Source organism: Triturus cristatus, chromosome 8 (genome assembly GCF_964204655.1).
Source record: "Triturus cristatus chromosome 8, aTriCri1.1, whole genome shotgun sequence".
NCBI classification, from domain to species: domain Eukaryota; kingdom Metazoa; phylum Chordata; class Amphibia; order Caudata; family Salamandridae; genus Triturus; species Triturus cristatus.
In genome coordinates, this window is record NC_140591.1 from 1640169457 (window position 1) to 1640195632 (window position 26176).

At 44.9% G+C, this 26176-nt stretch overlaps 1 protein-coding gene across 1 annotated transcript in view; it reads left to right on the forward strand.

Annotated features, from left to right (window-relative positions):
* The window catches only part of LOC146808472 (transient receptor potential cation channel subfamily M member 2-like), a 2315843-nt gene that overhangs the window by 2279849 nt on the left and 9818 nt on the right, over nt 1-26176 (forward strand). Inside the window, exon 27 of the mRNA XM_085623958.1 lies at nt 4112-4199. Coding sequence (XP_085480084.1) covers nt 4112-4199 — 88 coding nt within the window. The remainder of the gene's footprint in view (nt 1-4111; nt 4200-26176) is intronic.

Consider the following 26176-nt stretch of genomic DNA (forward strand, 5'->3'; position numbering starts at 1 on the left):
ATCGGAGATTCCTGTTAGCTTTATGTGGGCGAATCATGGGTGCCAATAGTGGAGGACCATTCCCTTGAAGGGATTTATGAACAATACAAAGGGCTTTAAAACTTACCCTATCCTTCACCGGCAGCCAATGCAGTGAGCGAATAGATGGTTTAGCTGAGGTACGATTGGAAACGCCCGACAGCACTCTGGCTGCACAGTTTTGGATCTTTTGTAATTTAGTCATGACTGCCGCTGGGGCACCCAAAAAAGGGCATTTCCATAGTCAATCCTTGAAAGTATCAAGGACTGGACCAGGACTTTCTTGGCTAGAGGAGGGAGGAGAGGAAGCACTTTACTAGCCATTCTAAGCAGACTGAAACAGGTGGCCACTGTCTTACTTGCCTGCACCTTGAACAACAGATCCTGGTCGAGCCAAATGCCCAGGATCTTTATTTCAGTTTTAAAGACAGGAAGAGGGCCCATGCATACTGGCCATGAGGACTCCAGTATAGATGGGGGGGGGGGGCGGGGTGGTTTGCCCAAGATCATAATCTCTGTCCTATTCCTATTCAGCTTCAGCTGGGAGGCAGTCATTCATTTAAAAACCTCAGTTAAACAGAAGAAAACGGCCTTGGTCTGGTGGGTAGTTTGGTTAAGAGCCATGACTAATTGGGTGTCGTCGGCGTAGGTTACCATTTGAATTCTGAATGGTGCTATGATTGCTGCCAAGGGGGCCATATATATATTAAAAAGAGTTGGGCTTAATGAAGATCCCTGGGGGACGCCACATAGCAGAGGTTGAGGTAGTGAGCTCACATCTCCCTCAAAGACCTGGAAGAGGCGATCCTCCAAAAAGGAACAAAGCCATTTCAGGGCCGTACCAACTATTCCTATTTTTTTGAGGCGGTGGATAAGAGTACGATGGTTTACCGTATCGAATGCGGCGCTTAGGTCGAGAAGAATGATGGCTGCCGACCCTCCAGCGTCCACAATCTTTCTACCTTCCTCCACTACAGCCACCAGAGCGGTTTCCGTGCTCTGTCATGGACGGAATCCAGTCTGAGTGGGATGCAGAACACTATGAGATTGCAAAAAATTGGAAAGTATAGAGTTCACATGTTTCTCTGCTATTTTGGCGATCCCAGGGAGAAGGGAAATGAGACGGTAGTTACCCAACTCTCCCGGGTCTAGGTTGGGTTTTTTCAACAATGACTTCACCATTGCCCTTTTCCACTTCGGGGGCACTACTCCTGTGTTAAGTGAGGAATTAATCACATCTACAACAACAGGGGCGACTGTAGATACCGCCTTAACCAAGATGTACATGGGAGCCGGGTCCCTAGGTGAACCACTTTTCACCTGAGAGAATAAGGTCAAAAGGGTTTCTGGAGGGAGAGGGGGGAGGGAATCCAACGTATGACTAGTGGGATAGGCACCTTGTCATCGCGTGCATCCTCAACATGGGGCATCGATTGCAATATGTTATGAAGTTTAGGGCTAAAAAATTCTGCCTGTTTATTACATAGTTTCCCTGACAAATCGGGGGCGCTAGTGGGACAGGGATTTTGATAAGTTTTTTAATAATCAAAAAGGTTTCTCTAGGGGAGTTAGAAGCCTGAAGAATTTTCTCCTCATAAAAAGATGCTTGAGCCTTCTTTATTCCTGCTCTGTATTTACAGATGGCTGTTCTATCGTCAATCTTCTTACTGGCAGAGAAATCTTTCCTCCACCTTCTTTCATGTACTTTGCAACATTGTTTGAGAACCCCCAGTTCTGCAGATTACCAAGGGGATTTAAAGGAGCTATTTTTTTTCTTCATCAAAGTTTTGGGTAAGACCTGATTTAATGAGTCTTCAATCCAGTTGCAGAAGTCTTTATCCGCTGCAATTGGACAGGGATCAGGTATAGGTCTGGTCTTCTCCAATACTTGGATCCAATTATCTGGATTGAGCATAGACCAGGGTCGACTCAAAGTCCTTAAAGGTTGGACTTGCGGGCTAAGGCTCCTGGGACACCAGGAAAGAGGAATGAGGAAGTGGTCAGACCAAGGGACAGGAATAGGATCATCTCCTATGAGGTTTTCCACATTGGAGAACACAGAGTCAAGGCGGTGTCCTTTCATGTGCGTGGCCCTTGAGACTTTTTGCGGAAGCTGAGAAGTCGCAAGATCTGCTACCAATTCAACGGCATTTGCCGCTTTTGGGTCGTCGAAATGTAGATTAAAATCACCTAGGAGGATAAAATTGGCGGACATGCTGGCTAGTTGATAGCGGTCTCTACCAAAACTTTCCAAAAGGAACCTTCTGCTCCTGGAGGACAATAAATCAAGATGCCAAAAACTGACAGTAGGGGGGAGAATTCAATTGAGAAATGCATATTCTCACAGTCTATAAGAGGGTTACCAAGGAGACGACAGGTGAAACAGTATTTATAGAGAATCGCGATGCCTTCACCCTTGCCCATAGCTCTGTCCACCCTCTGTATTAGATATCCCTGAGGGAGTGTCTCCCCAATGTCTCGGTCTGAGCTGGAGTTAAGCCAGGTTTTGGTTAGAAATATAACCTCTGGGGCAAGTTCCTGGAGCAACATCGTGATCTCCGTGCAATGTTTAGACATAGATCTGCAATTAAGTAGATACATTTTATAGTGGGCTGTACATGCGGTGGGAGTAGAAGTAGGGGGAGAAAAGTAAAAGAACAGTATGAGCAGCCGTTAACAAGTTTATCACACCGCAACTGATGGTAGCATTTGGCTATAGGTGCCCTATTGAGCTGGTGGAGCTGCGCTCTAGTATAATTAGTATGATCCTGGGTAGAAGATACATGGGTCTTGGCCCCAGGGCCCGTTCGGGTGCGGACGGGTGCAGACCGGCGCAGACGGGCTTGCCTTAGGCGCGCCTTCGGTGCGCCACCGACACGCTCGCGCCATCGAGCGTTAAATCCCCTCTTCCGGTGGGGTGTGTAGAGGGTAGCCCGCAACCCTGCCCACACCTAAGATGGCGGCCTGTCTGCTGCGGGCCCCCGGGATTACCTTGAACACGCTCCTGAGAAAGAAGGTGAGTGAAAGAAGGCAGCGAGGTCCTAACAAGTACAAATCTTCTGAATTAGTGCAAGTAGAGGAAAGTAAAACACTAACAATCAATTCCCATCAGTATTAGAACTTTAGATAAAAGAAAACCAGGTTAAGACTGTTGAAGGCTTACTCAATGTCTAGTGGCATGACCATGAGTGACATCAAACTTCCTGGGGTCTGGTCTTGGAAATGAAACAGTCTATGTAAGTGAGTGTGTGTGTGTTTGCCTGCCCATGATGAACCCATTCTCATTCGGGTTTATATTACTTTAGGAGTACTACGGTAGTACTATTAAACATACTCCAAAATGTAGTTTGCGAATAGACCCTTATATGTTTACCCTTTGCTAAATATATTTTATGTATTTAAGTAGTATTGTAATAAAGACAGGACACTGGGAGCTGGGCAGTGAGTGTATAAAGCCACCTGTGTCCAGTAGATTAAGGTATACTAAATTAATGTTCACAGTGCTTTCATTTTGAGTTAAAAGTAAATAAGATCATGTTAGGAAAGGCAGCTGCAGACAGCTTGTCAAACCTGGTCTGGTTTTGCTGAACTAGTAAAATCAGGCTACACTCTCCCCACTTCAGCTCAAACATTGCTGAGTCACATCAGCTTCCTTTCAGCTTAAAGCATGTGAACACATGGCATGCACGATTGCCCAAAGAACCACTGATGGATACAGCAGTGCACCAACAACCTGCAAGAATGCGGTGGGCTGCTTCTGCCAGACTCCACGGGTGGCCAATGTGGGTCTTTAGCGTGTTTCCGTAAGTCCATGCACATTGGAGTCAGAATCCTGAAACACTGTCTTACGTAGCAATGTATTTAATCTTCCAATATGTAAACTGTGAAAATTGATGCCCACATATGTCTGCCTCGATTTATAAGATGCTTTGTGACCAATCCTGTTTATCCGGTTTTTATTCCCTTCCCAAATAATGTCTCAAGGTGCTTATTGGTCCCCTCAAGACTATGCTCAGTCTTTGCCATATTTAAGGATGTTCTTGTTTGTCCAACATGAAAACGACTAGATAATTAAATGGAGTTTTTGTTGCAGGTGTCCCAGGCTACAGAGGCCCTGAACTGGATCATGAAGTCCTTGAGAGAGAATGGGTTGGCATCCAAAGAGAAGGCTCCTGTTCTGGGTATGTTCCGGGAGTGGGGCATCTTTGATTCGTTTTCACAGAATCACCAGCTGAACTATCCCACTTTGAGATGTTCAAAAAGTTGCAGGCTGACACCAGTTTACTGACTCAAGGCAGGAAGCCATATTGAAGACGATGCACTTAGGGTAACGATTAATAATATGAGACTAAGGGATTATTTTATTGGTGACACACCCAATAATTTTCAATAAAATCTCTTAAATGTATAATTCTCTAATCAAGTGCAGACTATGAATACATGATAATGATTGTAATTAAAGAGGTGATTAAACCGTAAATTAAAAAATGCTAGATGGAACCAGCTATGGCAAAAATCACCCCCTTTCAAGCCTCCTGCTCAACCTTCTTGGCACCAATGTACCCATACGAGTTTTCTAGATGGCCTTTAACACATTAAGCTTTGTGAGTCACAGCTTGGCTCTGTTATAGCATTCAAAGCTTTGAAAAGCATATATGAGGGAAGCAATGTCGGCCATGGCCTTAAGATAGGCTGGGACACATTTTTCCTGGGCGGATTTGGGCCCCGAGGACCCCATCCCCCAGGGCCTTTTTTTGAATGAGGAGGGGGTCCACGTGGCCCCCCTCCCCTGGCCGATTTCTGCCCCAGGGACCACATCCCTCAGGCCAGCTTTAATTTATATATTTTTTATACAAAAAAGGGGAGGGGGCCTCACGCCTTTTTCCTGGGCCAGTCAAATTTTAGTGGGATAGGCAAGTCCCCAGATATCTATTTTTTAAACTTTAATATCTCCGAAACTATTGAACAGATTTACACCAAATCACAAAAGGCACACTTTCTAGAACAACATCTATCTTTCCGACAAATTTGGTGTCATTCCGTTCAGCTGTTAAGGCTGTAGTCGTGTTCAAAAAATGAAAAGTACCAACTGACATATCATGGGGAAAACGCATTTTGGGACCCACCATTTTTCTCGACCCCTGTTTGACGGATCAACCCAAAACTTTCAACAAACCAGCTTAACCAAAAAGGGGAAGTTGTGTGAAAATGTTGTGGTGCTTTGTCAAGCAGCTCAAAAGTTATTGGCAAAACACAAAATGCTTTTCCTATGGAAACCTTGGTCCTAATTATACTACTTACTAACGCCTGCCAGTATGTTTTGTGTATATATATATATATATATATATATATATATATATATATATATATATATATATAACGCCAGTATGTAGGATAATTATATATATTCATTGAAAAAACCATAGGTTTCAGGCACGTTATAGTTAGACATTTCACTCGTATAAAACCATAGAAATTCCCCCGTTATAGTTAGTCCAGCTAACTATAACTCGCGCCCCTGCAATGCACTGCTGATGACGCCACATATTACATCATTCATGACATGGTCAGTGACATCACTGATGAGATCTCAAGTGATATCACTGATGACATCATCCAGTGACTATGTGTTTCTGTAAAGTTTAAATATGTTTTGTATAAATATATATATATATATATATATGCCAAGGTGTACTGAAGAATGAGTGGGTGTATAAGTGTCTGAATGGATGATTTAGTAGGTGTGTGACTGACTGTATAAGTGAGTGATTAAACATGTGTTACTGAATGCATGTATTTGTGACTAAACTGTGTGAATGTCTGTATCAGTCTATCAGTTGGTGTGTAAGCGGCTGCATGGGTTGGTGAGTAGCCACATGAGTGTCTATATGGGTTATTGATTGGTTGTCTGAGTATCTGTATGGGTGCCTGAGTGTTCTTGTGGGTGGGTGAGGGGGTGTGACTCTGCATAGATGTGTGAGCGGGGGTAAACAACGTTTACCCCAAAACTTTTAAAACACAGGGAATCACAACGCAGTCGTTACAACGACCGCTTTGTGATTCTGCATATCATTACTCCGCAAGTTGGAACAACGACTTGCGGGGGGGAGGTGTTGGATTTAAAATCCATCACCTTTCCTCATGTCCGCACAGACTGGAGTTGGAATAGTAAATTATACTATTCCAACATCCAGCGCCCCCCCCTCTGCAAGTCGTTGTTCCGTAATGGTATGCGGAATCACAACGCGGTCATTGTAACTACCGTGTTGTGATTCCCTGCCGGATAAAAGGCGGCGGAATAACATCATACATTTGTGAGCGGGTGATTCACTGGGTGTATGGGTTCAAGAGTGCATCTGTGAAGGGCTGTATGGGTGGGTGAGCGTGTGCATGGGTGTGTTGGTGAGTGAATGGATGTCTCAGTGGTACATGTGTGAGTAACTACACGTGAAAGGCAGTATATGTGAGTGTTGGAGCATATAAATTACTATATGTGAGAGTGAGTGATTGTAAGAGTGGCTGTATGGATGAGTGTGTGCTTGTATCGGTGATTGTATAAGAGATTAAGTATGTGTTGGTATCTGTCAGAATAAGTGAGGTGGTGGGTGTAAAACTGTATAGGGGAGTAAATGGGAGTGTGATTGATTCTTTGCATGACTGACTAGGAGTGTGAGTAACTCAATGGGCGAGTGGTGGTGTGTGAGTGTCTGTATAGGTGTATGAGTGCATATGATAGTGCATAACTCAATGGGCGAGTGGTGGTGTGTGAGTGTCTGTATAGGTGTATGAGTGCAAACGATATGAGTAACTGTATGGATGAATGAGTGGACATGTGTGTAGACCTAGGAATCAGTGAGTGGGTATGTAGAAACTGGTATTGGTGTGTCTATGGTTTTGAAAATGGTAGTCTGCATTTTAGAGTGGGTGTATCAAAGGTTATATTAGAGTGTGAGGAGGTGTATCAGATTGTTACGTGGATGTTGTCATCAGTGATGTCATCAGTGATGTCACTGACCATGTCATGAATGATGTAATATGTGGCGTCATCAGCAGTGCATTGCAGGGGCGTGAGTTATAGTTAGCTGAACTAACTATAACGGGGGAATTCCTATGGTTTTATACAAGTGAAATGTCCAACTAACTATAACTTTCCTGAAACCTATGGTTTTTTCAGTGAATTTCTAAGGTGTCTTAAATGCTAATTTCTAACTATAACATGCCTGAAACCTATGGTGTTTTCAGTGAATTTCTAAGGTTTTGTAAATGCTACTTTCTAACTATAACATGCCTGAAACCTATAGTTTTTTCAGTGAATATATAGATATTGCAGAATGGACCAGTCACATGGATCAAGTCCTGCGTAGTCCATTAAATGTATTGTGTTTATATAGGGCTTCCTACCCCTGATGAGGCATTGAAGTGCTTTACGCCAGAAAGCACGCTGCTTCGCCACACAAGGTTGGTGGTTAATCCAACGGGTACTGGATATTATTGTGATCAGTCCTGTGCCCTCAAGGGAACCATTCCATGGATTGACATCAGTTAGTTTCTTCTTTGTGGATTAAACCAATATAAATTCTTAACAATAGTTGGGTGGAGGGGGCCTTCTTGCAGATAGTTGGTGTTCTTAATAGATGGGCTAGAGGACATTAGGTTTTGTGAGGTTGCAGGGTAAATAATGCAAACACTGAAAAGAAAATTCTGCAAATTGTGGAGTGGATGTCTTCTGATGCTCATCCTCAAGTTTGGCTCACAGTACTAATTCCAAAGCCTGGCACGTTTCTTTTAAATGATAATCTGAGCAATTGGAACATTAACCCTTAGAAATCACAAGGATTCGGACCAGTGACTTCCAGATTACACATATGGCTTCATCATAGTGCATGGTTATTTTGCTCCTTTTTCTACCCCTGTTCATTTTTTTTCCTTTCAAAGTTTTACTTTTTGCTGATTTCTCTCATTCATTTTCTCCTATTTTTTTGTTCCATTAGTCTGAATCTTATTTTTTTCTTCCAAGTACGAACTAGTGTCAGAATTCCCTTCCCACCGTATTGTATTTTCTGTGATTCCCCTCTGCACTTTCCTGCTTTCTTAGGTCAGTCCATTTCTTGCAGCTGCTTTTAATCTCTCTGACAGAATGTATGTTTGCCTAGCCCACTATATTATTTGGTGGGACTCAAGTCACATGAGCAGCTCTGCTGATACTGTGAACAGTTTGGGATTCCCTGAATCTGGATGCTTAGGACTACCAAAACCTAGAGGTAAGCATCAACCACTTAGGATGTGGCTTAGCAGCCAGAGCTGCAGACTTAAGAGCTGAAGCACTACGTTCGAGTCCTAGGGTTTGCCCAACATCTTATAATTCTGGGCAAATCACTTAATCTCCTTGTGCCTTAAAAAGTTACCCCATATAATGTAATCTGGTGCTTGTGTAAAGCACTCCTGGGCCCCTGGGCTGAGTAGGCGCTTTTTATAAAAATATATATATATAAGTGAAGCACCGGCCATGTGTGTAGCACAAGGGGGCAGCCCTTCACAGAGCCCCCAACCCCCAACGGGGCTTCCCAATTAGCCCAGGCCAATGAACATCGAAGATATATTTGAGGCGCTGAGGCCCCTCATATTCTGGGAGGGGCATCATTTTGGTTTATGCCAGTGCACCAATCAGCTTGTGTCAAGCCACCCAGACGCCCCTTGAACCCCGAAAGTGGGCCTAAAGAAAGTAGTGGCGATCTAAAAGGCATGGATAATGGGTAATAATGTCACAGGAAGTGAAGTCACAACAATATATATCTAGTTAATGGAAATTGGTCTAGTTTACATTAAAGTAAAGGCAACTGTGGTGACTATACACTACTGCCTTTACGCATGTATAAACCACCTATTCACATTTGTTTCTCAGTGACTGCAAAGCCGTGAATAGCTGGGACGATATTCGAGCTCCTAGAATATGCTTATCTAACCTGCCATAAAGCAGGAATTAAGCAAGACATCCTTACTGGCTTACTTTTCCTAGTTGGAACGTAAGTAAATAAGAGCAGTAGCGCATCACAGCGAACGCGCCCATTGAAGCTGAGGGACATGCGCGCAGTTTGACTCCACGGACCCTCAGGTTTGTCAACATCAGATGCATATTTTGGTATCCAGAAACAGCCTTCCACGGGGGAAGCGATGGAGAACACTAAAATAAGCTAGGATACCTAAAAGCAATGCTACCAATAACATGCATGAAATGCATTATTCATGCAGTTTATAAATGAATCAAAATTATATTTCAAAACATAGCGGAGTTAGGCTTAGTTGTGCAATGGAAGGCCCAGTTCAATGAGGGAAACAAATAGGCTATGTATGGGTTTATAAGTGATAAATAACACGTTGATGTCAATTCTCACATACAAGGGAAGTAGGTCATTAATTGTAGCCATACATATGTGTCTTAGAAGCTTCTAGCTTGGGTGTCACCATGGTTCTCCCTCTCAGTCCCATGCAGGTTAAAGCCTCAATATCCCTTCACAAATGTATTTATTTTAAGAAAACCTTCTAGGAACGAAGAACTGGGAACTAAAAAAATATATGGGATCAGCTTTCAATACTTCACACCCACTTGAGCCTACAAATATGCGCCAATTTAGACAGCAGACTGTCTTCATATTAGCATTGTACAACTTGAGAAACACGTCTGAACATTTCATTGCGATATTACTGGACTTTAAATCCTTCATAAACATTTCTAATTACGTTCTCATTTCAGTAAAATATAGCATTTAGAAGGTGGTAAACACCAGCCAGGATAATTTCAGGCTTTGGTCAGGCTCACTGGGATAGCTCTTAGAGTCTCACTGGTTAGGCCCATTAAACAACTAACGTTTGACACTTCAAGTGACACCATTAAAAAATGTAATTAACAAAATGTACGTTTGATTCAGAATACAAGGTTATGAACAGAAAACGTTAAAGATGTTTTGCTTTTATTGAAAAATTCATTTGTACATTCTCGCTTCATTGATCAACAATGAGGGGCCGCAATGTGCAATCATAACAGCAGGGGGCAGTAGCGCCTAGCACTCGACACAAGTACTTCAGCGGCTGCAAACAGTCACTTTCCCCCTTCAATTGGCTCCCGTGTGCGTTGATTTGCGGGTGAAACAAGCCCCAGTACCGGCTTCTTGTCTGGACTGGGCACCGTCCCAAGAATACGTGTGTTTATAAAGCCGTTTAAATGCAGGTCATCAGGAGAACCGCTGAAGTGCATACAGTAATGCCCCAGCTATGATCTGAAGCCGCGCTTTAAAACTGCAGCGACTTTCCTCAGTCCTCCCCAGGCGGATTCACAATAAATAATTAAAAATAAATGACATTACGATCGGGAGTACTCGGCTTACTACTGTATTTGGTTTCAGGAGTGGGTACTGGGGAGCGAAGGGGCGAGACTGCAGCTTTCGACGCCTAAAGCTTTTTTCCAAAATATTTAAAAATAGCATGATGACTCGCACAGATGTCTAAACCTGGGATACGAATACTAATAAGGCTTAAAGACATATATAGCGACCCTGCTTAGCCTATTCTGTGTCGCAGGTGCTGTGCGAGGAGAACCCGCGCTACCAACTGCTGCGGCTCGTCATTCGAACAGAAGACATGGGGCTTTTCTTTCATTTTTTGATAAATCCTTATTTTCCAACATTGACTATATCAACTGCTACAGTGTGGAACTTGCTGGATAGAAACAGAACATAAAGAGGCTATTTGCAAATCGCTTCAAAGAAAGTAGCGATAGAAGGGCTGGCTACTGCGATCCGCACGGTTCACCCACATATTTGGAAGATTCAATGGCGATCTTGGGCGCACTGGTACAAATGTCACCATGTTGGTATTCACTGCCGCACAGGTGCAAGCGGCGGAATCACCACTGCCACCAGGCGCGACGACCGGCCCCATTACACCATTCTGTATACATATCACGCTGAAGCACTGAAGAACGGCATGGTGAACAAAAAAACGATGGATTTAGGCCCAGATCTCTGTACTGGGGTGAATGTATGACATTGTTCTGCATTCTGTCCATCAACTGTTGTTTTTGCATTTGTCACTCCGAGTGGGAGGGGTATGCCCAGACGGGGGTCCCGTGCTCTCCATGCCACTGGAATCAAGCTATTCTGGCCAAAGAGGGGTGAAACCCCGAAACCGGTGCTAGGATGCTTGTTTCCAGTCCAGTGAGGACCTGGCTTTGCAGTTCGGGCTGGACTGTTCCCATGAGGCACAGGGTCAAGACTTATTTGCATATGGCTGGGTTCAAACTGGAACGGCATGGTGAGCAAAAAAACGATGGATTTAGGCCCAGATCTCTGTACTGGGGTGAATGTATGACATTGTTCTGCATTCTGTCCATCAACTGTTGTTTTTGTATTTGTCACCCCCAGTGGGAAGGGTATGCCCAGACGTGGGTCCCGTGCTCTCCATGCCACTGGAATCAAGGTATGCTGGCTGAAGAGGGGTGAAACCCCGAAACCGGTCTTAGGATGCTTGTTTCCAGTGCAGGGAGGACCTGTATTGGCAGTTCGGGCTGGACTGTTCCCATGAGGCACTGGGTCAAGACTTATTTGCATATGGCTGGGTTCAAACTGGAACGGCATGGTGAACAAAAAAACGATGGATTTAGGCCCAGATCTCTGTACTGGGGTGAATGTATGACATTGTTCTGCATTCTGTCCATCAACTGTTGTTTTTGTATTTGTCACCCCGAGTGGGAAGGGTATGCCCAGACGTGGGTCCCGTGCTCTCCATGCCACTGGAATCAAGCTATTCTGGCCAAAGAGGGGTGAAACCCCGAAACCGGTGCTAGGATGCTTGTTTCCAGTCCAGTGAGGACCTGGCTTTGCAGTTCGGGCTGGACTGTTCCCATGAGGCACAGGGTCAAGACTTATTTGCATATGGCTGGGTTCAAACTGGAACGGCATGGTGAACAAAAAAACGATGGATTTAGGCCCAGATCTCTGTACTGGGGTGAATGTATGACATTGTTCTGCATTCTGTCCATCAACTGTTGTTTTTGTATTTGTCACCCCCAGTGGGAAGGGTATGCCCAGACATGGGTCCCGTGCTCTCCATGCCACTGGAATCAAGGTATGCTGGCTGAAGAGGGGTGAAACCCCGAAACCGGTCTTAGGATGCTTGTTTCCAGTCCAGGGAGGACCTGTATTGGCAGTTCGGGCTGGACTGTTCCCATGAGGCACTGGGTCAAGACTGATTTGCATATGGCTGGGTTCAATCTGGAACGGCATCGTGAGCAAAAAAACGATGGATTTAGGCCCAGATCTCTGTACTGGGGTGAATGTATGACATTGTTCTGCATTCTGTCCATCAACTGATGTTTTTGCATTTGTCACCCCGAGTGGGAAGGGTATGCCCAGACAAGAGTCCCGTGCTCTCCAAGCCACTGGAATCAAGCTATCCTGGCTGAAGAGGGGTGAAACCCCGAAACCGGTCCTAGGATGCTTGTTTCCAGTCCAGGGAGGACCTGGCTTAGCAGTTCGGGCTGGACTGTTCCCATGAGGCACAGGGTCAAGACTGATTTGCATATGGTTGGGTTCAAACTGGAACGGCATGGTGAGCAAAAAAACGATGGATTTAGGCCCAGATCTCTGTACTGGGGTGAATGTATGACATTGTTCTGCATTCTGTCCATCAACTGTTGTTTTTGTATTTGTCACCCCGAGTGGGAAGGGTATGCCCAGACTTGGGTCTCGTGCTCTCCATGCCACTGGAATCAAGCTATACTGGCTGAAAAGGGGTGAAACCGCGAAACCGGTCCTAGGATGCTTGTTTCCAGTCCAGGGAGGACCTGGCTTTGCAGTTCGTGCTGGACTGTTTCCACGAGGCACAGGGTCAAGACTGATTTGCATATGGCTGGGTTCAAACTGGAACAGCATGGTGAGCAAAAAAATGATGGATTTCGGCCCAGATCTCTGTACTGGGGTGAATGTATGACATTGTTCTGCATTCTGTCCATCAATTGTTGTTTTTGTATTTGTTACCCCGAGTGGGAAGGGTATGCCCAGACAAGAGTCCCGTGCTCTCCATGCGACTGGAATCAAGCTATCCTGGCTGAAGAGGGGTGAAACCCCGAAACCGGTCCTAGGATGCTTGTTTTCAGTCCAGGGAGGACCTGGCTTGGCAGTTCGGATGGACTGTTCCCATGAGGCACAGGGTCAAGACTGATTTGTATATGGTTGGCTTCAAACTGGAACGACATGGTGAGCAAAAAAAAGATGGATTTAGGCCCAGATCTCTGTACTGGGGTGAATGTATGACATTGTTCTGCATTCTGTCCATCAACTGTTGTTTAGGTCTCGCCTGACCCAGCGCATATGCTGGTCTGGCGAGACATTTTGTGAGGGCTCCAAAAAGTGCTACCAAGCCAGCCGAGAGCTACAGTCCATGTGCGCGGGCGCGCGCGCCGCACTTGTTTGCGCTCACTTTCGCGGCCGCTTTGATGTTCTCTGTGAGGCTTCAATAGATTGCAGCAGTTAAAACAAGCATTGGCATAGCCAATAGGTCTCGCTTTTGGGACCTTATAAGTGTTTAGTTATGCAACTGTTGCATGGCTAAACACTTATAAAGTCCCAAAGGCGTGACCTATTGGCTATGCCAATGCTTGTGGTTTTATCATCTCTTATTCTTGCTCTTTCTGTTGAATTTCGTGTTTGCGTCTCTATGGAATTTCTCTGCTACACGCCATGTTTATTCGTTGCCTTCTGTACAGCTGTTTAGAACTAAAAAATGTAACTATTATGTCTTCATTAACTGTTGTCTGAGGATCATATGGAAAAAGCCAAATGATTTATTGCTAAACGACTGCCCTTCTCGCGTATTCGGGGTTGTGGATGGGGACGGGAAGGGAGCGCTGTGGTAGTGAATTCTTTGCGGTAGCTATCCAAGTATGCATACTTTATCACTCAGTGGTCAGAGGTCACTCAGGGAATGAGAGCAAAGGCCGTAGTATGTGCGGCTTAAACATGAAGTTACATTTATCGTTAAAATATGGCGGGCGCTGTGCAATCCGAGGCATCACTGCCTTCTTTGTGAAGAAGCAGCCGCCGAGCTCTGCTGCTTCAAAGACAACGTTGTGCTTCTTATTGACACCGGGCAAATGTGTGCACGAGCCCAGACTTCTAAGTAAGGCACACAGTCATGTCAAGTTAATATTAACAGCAACATGTTACTTCCTGCATGCTAGGATGGCTGGGGCCCCGCAGGAACCCCCCAGGGTCAGTATCACCAGAGACCTAAAGAACCAAAACTGCCCTGTTCAAAAAACGTATTCACAGACCAATAATACAGTCAGCACGTACTCTAGGAACATTACAGCTTTTGGAAACGTTTTAATTTTGTCCCTCCGGTGGTTTAAATGGTTTGACTGTCCTGCTGTTAGAGCTATATAAATATATATCTGCTCTCAACTCTTCAAATCCTTAATTAACACTTTACATTAAGACAGCAGTTTCGTGAAAAAGTATTCAGAGAAGGTCGAAGATTAAAATTAAAACGGAAATAGATCAGTGCTTCCAAGGTGTAAAATCATCATGACGTTTGTGGCCATTAACGTTTTGTCAAAGTTACATATTTCCAGAGCAGACCAGGAATCTCTCTGTACTTCGCCCACATCCTCCAAGAATCTGCCAAAAAGGAAACCCGCTGTATTTACTATATAAGGCTGCTTGACATTCTACAGCCTCGATGCGCTTCCGCGAGTTTTTGCGTTTTGTTTTACAGTTTTATATGCGCAAACGAAAGGCTTCGGAGCGCTTTTCATGAGCCTCCATTTATACATTACACAAGATCTGTATTTTTTAAAAACACGGGGAGATGCAGTAATTTGCACAGAATGTTGAACCTACACCGGAACTTCAACCTGGTTCCCCATTCGAACTCTGGCCGTTAGGCCACATCTCCACGAAATGAAAAAGATTGTATTTTAAATGCCACAGTGCCCCCCCCACCCCCCCCCCTTAAACTAAAGCTAGAGCAATTCCCCACTTCATTTAAATATGTCTTGCAGAGGATTCTTTGCACAGCTGCTGTTTACGGCTCGACAAATGCACACATGCTGCAGGACCCCGTTGTAAACTCTTTCCTCCCAGTCAGTCCCTGCCGCACGCTAGTGTCCTGTACTCTGACACTATTTGCACACTTGCATTAATCGCACCGAGCGGTGACCACAAAAAAAACACTAGGTGCTGTGCGCCCCAGAGTACTCCATCCCGCTGTGGAGCAGAGAAAATACAAGAAAAGCCCCGCAAATACTATTTGGGGCCCTAATAGGAAAAGACCCCATATTTTGAGCCACTTCGTACAATGTATTTATTGTCAACCTTAAGTTCGAGGAATAAAAAATTGCAAAGAGATCATTGGTGAAGTCGGGGAAACACATCTTTGAGGTACATTTGCAGCAACACATTTGCATATTAGTTCTTTTGTAAGCAGGGCGCCTAGAAGGTAGGGTGATTCGATCTAGCGGCCACTGGTAGTGATCGTATAGTTATTGTAAAATTCATTCAGATACAGTAGCATCTGCTTTAGTTGCAACCTAGCTCTCGAACACTAGGCCGAAACCCTAGTGGCTGAGAATGGCCTTCAGTCCCGTCTGGAGCCTGTGGTTGTCCTGCGGTTGCCTGGTTAGGAGGCCAGAGCAGCTTCAGTCACCAGGAGAGTCTCCAGGTCCTCCTTCCTCATGCAATATGATCTCAAGAGGCATCTTGTTTGATGTCGGACCATTGAAAATGTTATTACTGGGGCAAATTGCATGTGATGCCTCTGTTTGGACACAGTAGCTTTAGACTCTTCAGTTTCGATCTTATTTGCTTTCGGACTTAAGAGTTACTGGGTGAAAGCTTCCTCAAGTGTTGGTTGTGGCACCAGTTTCCACGTCATAGTTTGAAGGTGGCATTAACTTATTTCCTACATGGTTCCTATTTTGGTGCAAATGGGCGACATTAAGTGTTGTGCGCACTTTGGAGGTCGAACAATTGCATTCCCACATTGGATCGGAAAAGTAGTTTTATTAAAATGTTAAACAGTTTGGTGGCTTTCTTACTGGCTACAGTTAACGGCTTGGTGAGCAATTTCTCTGACGTACCACCATTTTTTTGGAGCACTTGAATGGAAAGTAGCACAGACTATAGATCATAATCAAATCAACCACACCCATAAGAAGTGGTTTGCCCCAAACAGATAAGCTGTGCTTTGAATGAATTTATACCAGATATTTCTATCCAAATGACTGGGGCAACATGTCTCCTACCCAATCACACATGTGAGAGTCATTCTGAATGGGAGCTTTTTCAAAAGGAAAAGGCAATTATAAGCAGCAGCCATAGTAGATTTTCCTTTTCTGCCTCACCGAGAATAAATTACATCTACCCCACCAGGATCAACATCATGCAGTTCTTAGTACGTAGACCTTTGTCACTTTTATGACCTGCCAGGGTAAACCCTGCTGACCCTGGGCCAGACCCTGGGGCAAAGGGAATCTTTCTTTTGGTGACTGAGCAATTCTGCACTGGAACACACTCAATTCTGTGCCATGTCCACGGATGACAGGGCAAAATGACCTTTGCAGGCAACAATCAGGGCAACAATGACATTTACAACAATTGAATCACATTTTGCACTGGTCTGTGTATGCAAGAGTTTTTGCAAACTTCTCGGTCACTAGTGCAAAACTGCTCGAGTACACGGTGCAGTGCATGTTGTCCATTCCAGTATCTACACTTCTCCACAGCTGCCTTCTTTCAACCTTCACAGTTTGGCTTTCATCCCACTGCACTGAACTACAACTGCTCTCTCAGAAGCATCTCACAAATTCATATTGGCCATGCTCCAAGACAGTTTGCGTCTCTCAATACATCTCAGTTGTTCTACCATCTTTGACACATATGATGAATTCTGCCTATGTTTTTTTATTGCTTTACTTGCCACGTAAAGAATTTGTTTCCTACGGTTTCTCCTCCCACTTGCTTGTTTCTTGCCTTTATTTTTCTGATTCCTCTTTAAATCTAGTCAACAGAACAGACTCCTCAAGACTCTGTTCTAGGCTCACGACTTCTTTCTATTTACTTGATTGTGAAATTTTATCTAATCCCTTAGTTTGTGTAATGTGCCAAGGTTAAAAGCACACAATTAGCCTATTGCTTTTTATTTTTGGTTCAGCCTTTCCTCCTACAATGAGCCTGATAAAATAAAGGCGAGATCAGTGCAGTTGTTGTCACAATGTTGTCACACTGATGTACCAGTGATAGGTGGTGGTGTCTTGTGGCGTCCTCCACAGAAACTCCGGACGCTGGAGGTAGTAACTTAAAGTTTATTTAGTAAGCTCCTCCTACAACTCCACACAGCTGTCCCTCAGCCAGTCAGACATCAACAGAGAACCATAGAAAACTTTCTCTAGAGCTGGAACTTTGAAGAAGTCCGTATTCCAAGTCTCACCAACACTACATTTCAAGTCAGAAGACATCCTCCTTCCTTGCAAACACAGGGTAGGAAGACTAATAATAATATATATACATTAAAGCATAAAAAAACAAGAACACATTTAAAGTTCAGGCTGGACTGTTCCCATGGGGTGCAGGATCAAGACTGATTTGCCTATGGCTGGGTCCAAACTGGTGTGGGGTGGTGATCAATAAAACAATAGATTAAACCCAGATCTGTGACTGGGGGTCAATGTTTGATTTGTTCAGCTTCCATCCATTGTTTGTACTTTTTAGGTTTAGAAAATTGGCATTTTCTTACTTTAACCATTCCGTGCCTCTGCCTGTCTCTGAATACATGTCTGGGTTAGATGGCAGCTGGGCTTTGTGCATCTCCTCTAGACCGCTGCACAAAGAGAGCTGGGGTGTGGCATTTGCATCCTAAAGGCCCATCACCAGGGTGACGGGCCTTCCTGAGATAGATTGGGAGGGAGGAGCTGACCCTTTCACCTGAATAGGGCTGAGTCTGTCCTCACACAAAGAGCTGCATAGCCCCCCTGTAGTGAGTCTGGACCCAGGGCAGGAAAGGCAGGGACCCTGTGATCCCCACTTCAAAAGCCTAATTGGTTATAAGTACTGGACCTCTCACACCACCAACTCAGAACTTTGCTGGAATCAAGGACATTCTGCCAGGCAGAAGAGTTGTTGTGCTGTAGGAGGGATTATCTTCTACCTGCTTTGCTGTGTTGGCCTGCTGCCTGCTGCTTCCTGCCTGGGAGTGAGAAGGACTGCACCTGCTCTCTACATCCTTGCACCCAGGTTCTCCAAGGACTTGCCTCCTGTTTTTGAAGTCTCAGGTCCATCAAAGAGTCCTTCAACCCTACTTAAGCTGCTGGACTTTGCCAACTGTGAGTCCTGCCCTGCTAAAAGGATCCAATCCAGTCCCGGGCCTTGAAAGAGGGTTCTGCATCTGTGTTCCTGCAAAAATCGAGACAGTGACGACTTTGCACTGATGGGAACTGACGCACTGCCCTTCGATGCCGATGCAGAGCCGACCTGAAGGCATTCCTGCGTGGCTTGAAGATGACACAGGACCCATCGTCGTGGGACCCGACTGAGAGGCTCGGCATCCAAACATTGACCCGACTGTGCAAATCAGAACTAACACAGCGAGCCTTCGATGCCGATGCCTGCTCCATCCAAGGTACTTTTCAGTGGGCTCTGTGTGGGTTCTGTAGCCGGCCTGTCCTCCATCGCAGTCAGCCTGAACTTTGGATTTACACCCCAGTCTAGCGTGACCTCAGGTAACCTTTTAGAGCTATAAACTTCTAAACACTGTTTTTGGATTTAATCTTTAAAAATTCATATCTCAACTTCTACTTATTGGATTTTTTTCATTTTTGTCTTGTATTAGTCAGCTAAACATTCTCAATTTTTCTAAAATGATGTGGAATCTTTTTCGGTGTTTTCACTGTGTTACTGTAATCAAAGTGTCTACAAATACTTTACACATTGCCTCTTAAGTTAGGCCTGAATACTCTTTGCCAAGTTATCAGAGGGTGAGCACATGTTAATTTAGGTTGTGTATCTGACTTACCCCGAGTAGGATTGTGGTCCCTACTTGGACAGGGTGCAAACCTCTGTCAACTGGAGACCCAATTTCTAACAGTAACCATATATCATGGTACAATGTTGCCATTGAGAGTTACTTGGAACATTGTTAAATGATGAGGCCTAGACGATACAGACTACAAGACTGAGTGGTTTGTGTATGCAACTGTAACCTCGATATGTCAATATTGAACCATATAATACTTTACCTATTATATATTTTCTACAGGACTATTATTTTGAGAGTAGCTAGGTTGAAGAAAAAAAATCTTCAAGCGCAGCAAACAATTGGCACCAACTGGAACTAGAAACGTAAGTGTCATGACAAGAAGAGCAAGCTTCATCATTTGGCAACTCAAAAAGTTACTCCTTCATTCCTTCACACTTTCATGTGGACTACATGAGTCTTGAGTAAACCATGGAACCTCCACTTTAATTCAACCTTCCTGCTCACCAACTCACTCACCTTCAAAGATTTAAGAATGACACAAACTTATGTCGGTCCTCATTAAATGAGACTTTGTCTCCTTTTCCTATGTCTTTTGATTGGCCATCTACCCATCCTTGGATTAAATATACAATTATACATGTCACCTTCAAAAGTCTCTCTGGCAAAGTCTATTTTATTTGTTTAACAATATCTGTCCTTACAATTTGACACTGGGGATCTGACCATCTCTCCCTCACTTTGAACTCCCAGTTTAGATTAATCATCCATGATCACCGTAGACTTACATTAGTGGCTCCCAATTTATGTGGCTACCTACCGCTGGACCTATATACCATATCTTTTATTTTTTACTTGGAAATCAACCCCAGAATACTATTTGTCAGGCTTCCTCCTACACTGGATTTTTCTCTTTTCCTTTACCAATTCCTGGTTTGTTGCCTTATTTCTCCTCAAGAAAGTGGCAAATTAGTTCAGAGTGAGTCTGCACATTACAAAAACTGCAAATATATTTTCTTTAAATAAATAATCTAATGTCTATTCACTTTAGGATGGCGACCCTTCTGGGTCTCGCTGGTGACTCCAGTGGACATGTTTACCACTACAGACATGCAGCAGGCTTATCTTCTCATACCTACACAATTTTCCCTTCCTCAGTTTTCTAGACTAGTGCCCCTACAGAATGACACCGGTGCTTTTATTTTTTTCTTTACCCAAGGATCGGACAAAAAGCAAAAAAAAAAGTGTAGTGTGGAAGGGTTATTGTGAAAGGGGGTGGGGGAAGTAGAGAAGAGGGCAGGTACATAGCAACACAGAGAGTGTGGCGAAAGCAACGTCGAGGGCAAAAGCAACATGGAGGACAGAAGAGGAAGCAACACAGTCGTCGGGAGTAGAAGCAACAAAGAGGGCAGGGGCGGAAGCAACACAGAATACGGACCAAAGAAACAACAAGCATTGGCATAGCCAATAGGTCTCGCTTTTGGGACCTTATAAGTATTTAGTTATGCAACTGTTGCATGGCTAAACACTTATAAGGTCCCAAAAGCGAGACCTATTGGCTATGCCAATGCTTGTTTATAGTTGACTACATGAATGTTTGGAGTAAGCAACCACAGTGAACATCCCTACTGAGAGATTACCCATGCCAGAGGACCGTGTGGGTCGGAATTACCACTGCACGATAAGTACATAATTTGGATGGGGACTGATAAATGCCCCGATTAACTTATGCATTGACCGCATAGAGTTGTAGGGCCCAATATTAATAGAAATGTGTATTGTTGTTTTCTGTTTCACCTTGCAGTAAGTACTGATAGAAGCTGATGGAGGTTTGTGTAGTACCCACCTTTTGCATTTGACACGCGTGGGTGGCAGGGCACTCACGTGTGATAATGAGGTTATTTGTGAAAAGAATGACACCTTACTCCAGGAATAGTGGTAATTAGTCACATTAGATACATATATTCACACATAATACATAGGGTATCAATAATTGGACTCTGAGCACAGAACATTTTCGTTTAAATATTAAATATGTAGAAACTGCGTAGCTTAAGGAAGATCTTGGATGTAATCTACAATTTGATCTGGTTCACCCCATTAATTTTTATGTCACGTGGAAGTATTTGGGTGCAATGTCTTAGAGTCGTGTTATGGATTAGTATGTAACATCAGTGACTGTGGTCTATCTTTCATGTAGCCTTGAAAAAGTCGCTTGTGAAATACACGGAGGCGACAAAACACGTGTTGGCATTGCCATTGGCTTTCTGACTAGTCACAGTTATTGACATTAAAGAAGGATCAAGAAAATAATTAAAGACCAAAGATTCGCATTATTATTTGCGTGGAGACTGTATATTAAAAAATATTACTGCACTACTGTTCTGTCATAAAAGTGTTGCGCGCTAGGGGATTTGTGTAATTCTCGTACTTAGCTTAGGCTGCAGAAATTAGGAGAGGTGGGTGGTTCTCTCCCCCCTTTTAGCACCACAAAAATACCAGCACCTAGGAAACTAAGTAGTGAATATTTCCAGGAGCACAGTCCCTATAGGCCAATACCACTATCCTTGTGTTTATACAATAAGGTTGGTCTTAGGAGGTCACTTAATGAAATGTATGGCTATTTATTGCTAATTAACTTGAAATCAACACATCAAAATCCCCCACTTTTTGCTCGTGTTTCACTGTTTTTCGACTTTAGTCTGGCTGGGGCCCTGCTATTTAAGACCCTAGCCTAGCTGCTTCTTCTCTAAAATGATTCCAAGTACTTTAGGTACACTCTAGATTGGATTCTGGGGTACACTTGTGAGTCCCTTGTATATGGTATACTATGTACCCAGGGCATAGGTACCCAAGAGACCTACCAAGGGCTGAAGCATGTATTATGCCACCCCTGGGAAGCCTTCCAAAATGACACCACAGGTCTGCTACTGCAGCCTGGGTAAGGTGGTGCATGCACCCCTTACTGGGGTATAGGTTCACAATACCTCACCTATCACTGCACATAGAAACTGATCAGTCACCCCTATGGCAGGCCTTATCAATCCTGAAGGTAGGGTTCTTGGTTATATGTGAGAGGGTGCCCAGGCATGAGCTGAGCCCCTCTGCAGCCTTCGAAATCTATCCTCCGGGGCTGTTAGTAGTGCAGCCAAACCATATACTCTTAAGTGCATTATAACCCAATGGTAAATGCTAATTTTGGACTGGCTGCACACAAACATGTTTGGTGTCAAACACCTTGGAATCATACCCCCACACCATTAACTGGTGTGGGAGTATGATCCCAACCTTCTAGAGGGAGAGACATGACAGCACCGGTATACCTGGTACCAACTTAACAGAGCCCTGCCATCACAAAATGGATGCTGCAGCCACAGACACGGGTCTGGCCTCATGCTGCTGACCGAAACTCCGGTAGGGGAGGCCTGGACAATACGTTTCCTGTCACAGGGAGGACTAACCACCTCCCAGACAGGCTGATGTGTGTTGAGGCTGGGTGGGAGCCCTCTCAGAATGCTTTCAAGTCCTGCACTGGGGGCACATTTGGTGTCCTTGTGCATAGTCCAGCTCAAACCGGTTCAGGGGCTTCCAGCCCCTGCTCTGGCGCAAAACTGGACAAAGAAAATGGGTGTAGCCACCCCTCTTTCCAAACCCTCCCATAGGTGGGTGCCCAGAGTTAGTCCAACCCCTTCCTTAGGTATAAGTAAGGAACCTCTGTAACCAGAACTTTAGATATCCCTGGACGAAACTCTGACGCTGAATCCTGGAACTTCGACGCTCTACTAAAGACTAGAGGACTGAAGAAATCTCCCTTGGGGCCAAGGAGTGACTCCCCTGCTTGGCAGGCACCAACAAAGCATTTTGCCACTCTGCATCTATGAAGCTCCCGTCGGACTCCAAAGTAGTTGCAGCCCAGAAAGAGGATTTCCATACTTCTCACAGGCCGACCCGAGTCCCCAGCAAAGCTGAGACCCACAGCCCTCGTGAGTAACGTGGAACCGGAACTCATGGTCACCGTGCACATTTGCAAGTGCATTGACTTCTCGACGTCTCTTGAAGTTGTACTTGGGGTTACCTGTAGCCCCCACCTCGAGCAGAGAATTCACTGAACATTGTTGGCCTAGTTACCCAGAGTGACCTGTGGCCTCCCTTTTTGATTTCTCTTGAGGTCCCTTCGTGATCCCTGGTCTGTCGACTGGTGGGTCCCTGTGAAGGCAACTTTGATTTTCCTTGGGCTTCCCTGGTTGCTCCAGATGTGCCCTGAATCCCTACCAAGTGGTGAGTCCCTCAGACCTTGCTGGTCTGCACCGAAGCATTTCTTCACTTTCTACGTGGGTTGCTGTTGCAATGGCTTGTTGTGTAAAATCTGGGCACCGACGCTGCAGCACTCGACATCCTTCATGGGACAGCTCCAATCCAGCTCCTGGTCATCCTCGACACCTCCTGGCCCTCGTGGTGGAAGAGTCAAGCTTCACCTTCTTCACCTGAGAACACCAGACATCGGTGGGCATTCGTCTATCGTGCCCCTGGTCACCGGCAAGTGACCCAGACTCTGTCCCCTCTGCTTTCAGGTTCTTCTCGACTTCGATCCAGGCTTGGATCTCTTCGGACACTTCGCATCTTCCCGGTAGCAGCACTTCTTCGCTGGCTCCCATTGAAAATGACGACGTGACCCGCCACCATTTGACACGTATGCACCCGGCTTCCCTGGGTGAGGTAACTCAAGTACTCCAGTGCACCCGTGAGTGTTGACCCTAGAACTTCCTAAATCCAAAAAGGTTTGGTCCTAGCTCACCTCTAAGTGTCCCTAATCTTTAAAAATCGAACCGCGACTTTCCCCATAGAAGCTAATGGGAGCTCGCGTCTGTGTTCTCACACTGCACATAGGCCCCGTGGGTCCCCTGTGTCACTACCTCAGGTGGTTCCTTGGGGTCTCAGCAATTCTACAGGATCTAGGCCTTGTGTCTAGTTAAGTCGTGGTTCTTATACCACTATTTTAGTATATGGTTTGGCTTGCCCCTCGGGCCTAACGTGTATTTGTGCTATTTTACTGTCATATTTGAAGTGTAACTTATGTGTTTTGACCTCCAGTCTCATAAAGAGACTAGGAGGGTGTGTTTATTAATAAATACTTATATTTTATATATATACCTCGTGTGGTTGTCCTTCATTTAGCAATTTAAGAGATTATAGACTGGTAAACCAAGCTGCTTTACATTCCTTCAAGATTTAGCCTGAAGGCTGCTCTCCATAGCTACCACTAGGATAGCTTTCAACAAAGGTTGTCTTTAACCTATCATCAATAAGGGGTTGTTTGGACTGGTGCAAGGTGCCCACTATAACTAGTGGACGGCATATACCAGGGGACGCTCTCTGTGATTTTGGCATTACTGTGGTCACATCTTACCTGCCGTGAGGGGAACGGCCCTTGCACCGGGGTGTCAACGCTTCTCCTCTTCTTTCCAACCACGCTGCCGTGAGGGGAACGGCTATTAAGAACTACAGCCCCCAGCATCCCCTGGTATTGGCTCTGCTTGTGACGACGCCTGGGCGCGCCGGAACACTTCATAGGCCGCCAGGTGCCCCCGCAGCGCGGGACGCGCGCGGGCAGCGCCCGGGCAAAACGCCCGGGCCAAGGGCGGGCCCGTCCTTGCCCATCATAGGCCGAAGGAGGCCGGGCTGGGGCAACCCCCCTTAGCGGTGCTAGTGGGTCAGTTGGGTTTCGTTTTTTCAAGAAGAGGCTGAGCTGGGCCACCCCCTGTGCCCTGGGCTAAATTTTAACTTGTGATTATTGTTTGGGACATTATTCAAGAAGTATTTGTACTGCTTAATCACTGCTTTGGTAGTATTTTCTAGAGGTTTTTTACATAGTACTGTGGGTTAAAAGTGTATTACTGTGTACCACCAATGGCTAAAAACAAATCAACCATGGATAATTACCTAGTGAAGGTGGTGAGTAAGATTAATAATGATAGAAGGAAATCACTGGGCCAGGAGAGCCTCCCGGAAATATTATCTTCTCCCCCTGACGATAGTAGTAGTCCAAATGTTGTTGCACCTCTTGTCACTGATACTTTACCAGTGGAGATTCCTGTAATAACTGCCGTAGATCAGGATGTAATAGACCAGGACCCACCAGATGACTCCATGGACATTCCAATACTATGCTCTCCTGTTAAGAGAGTGGTAAGGAAGTGTAGGAAAACGCAGCGGGGGGGGGGGGGGGGTGCACACCATAAGCTAATATCTGAATCAGTACAGAGAAGTACTATTGGCCATAAGGAGACCATGACCAACAACTGTGGCATCAATATAGATATGAACTCTGAATTTTTAGATCATATAGCCAAGATTCTTGAAGCTAAATTAGAAGTTGTTGTTAAGCCACTTGTGGAAAAGATAGATTCATTGACAGCCGAAGTGACTAGACTGGGTGGCCTCTTAACTCAAATGATCAATGACCAGAGTCTAGTACAGAGGGAGATAGTGGATCAACCTGGAAACGCTGTACAGATGCCGTTGATAGAGAGAGTAAGTACATCTAATCCCAGGGAGATAAGCCGAACGGTCGGCAATAATACTCAGACTAAAGTGGCTTCAATTAGCATAGAGTGGTTCTTAGTCCCAGAGAGAAAAATACGCTCCATTAACCTACCACCGGACTGTGAGCCATATGTTGTCGTTCTCTCAAATGTTCCACCCCTAGACTCTTCACTACCTAATTCACGACATGAATCACATGACTCACTTAAACGAAAAACAATTTCTTGGTTGAACAAAAATTGTGGGTTTCCTACAAATTATTCGGACCAGATATTATCTACTAGACGGGTTTCTTGGATTGGTAATGCTAGGAAAACCTGTAGGGGTGAATGTGTAATTATAAATTTTAGACATCCCCAGCATGTGGCGACTGTGTTACTTAGAGCGGCATCGCTGGTACCGGGGGAGAATAGTGTGGGTGTGCACCCTTTGGGATATTTTTATAGTCACCTAAGTAGGGGCCCCCAGATTAACACTATAAGTAGGCCTCAGAATCCCAGCAGATGTCCAATTTTTCAGATTCCTACTAACAATAGATATCTGGCATTGAGCACATTGGATCAGAATGATTGACTCCTGTCGGTTGGTAATC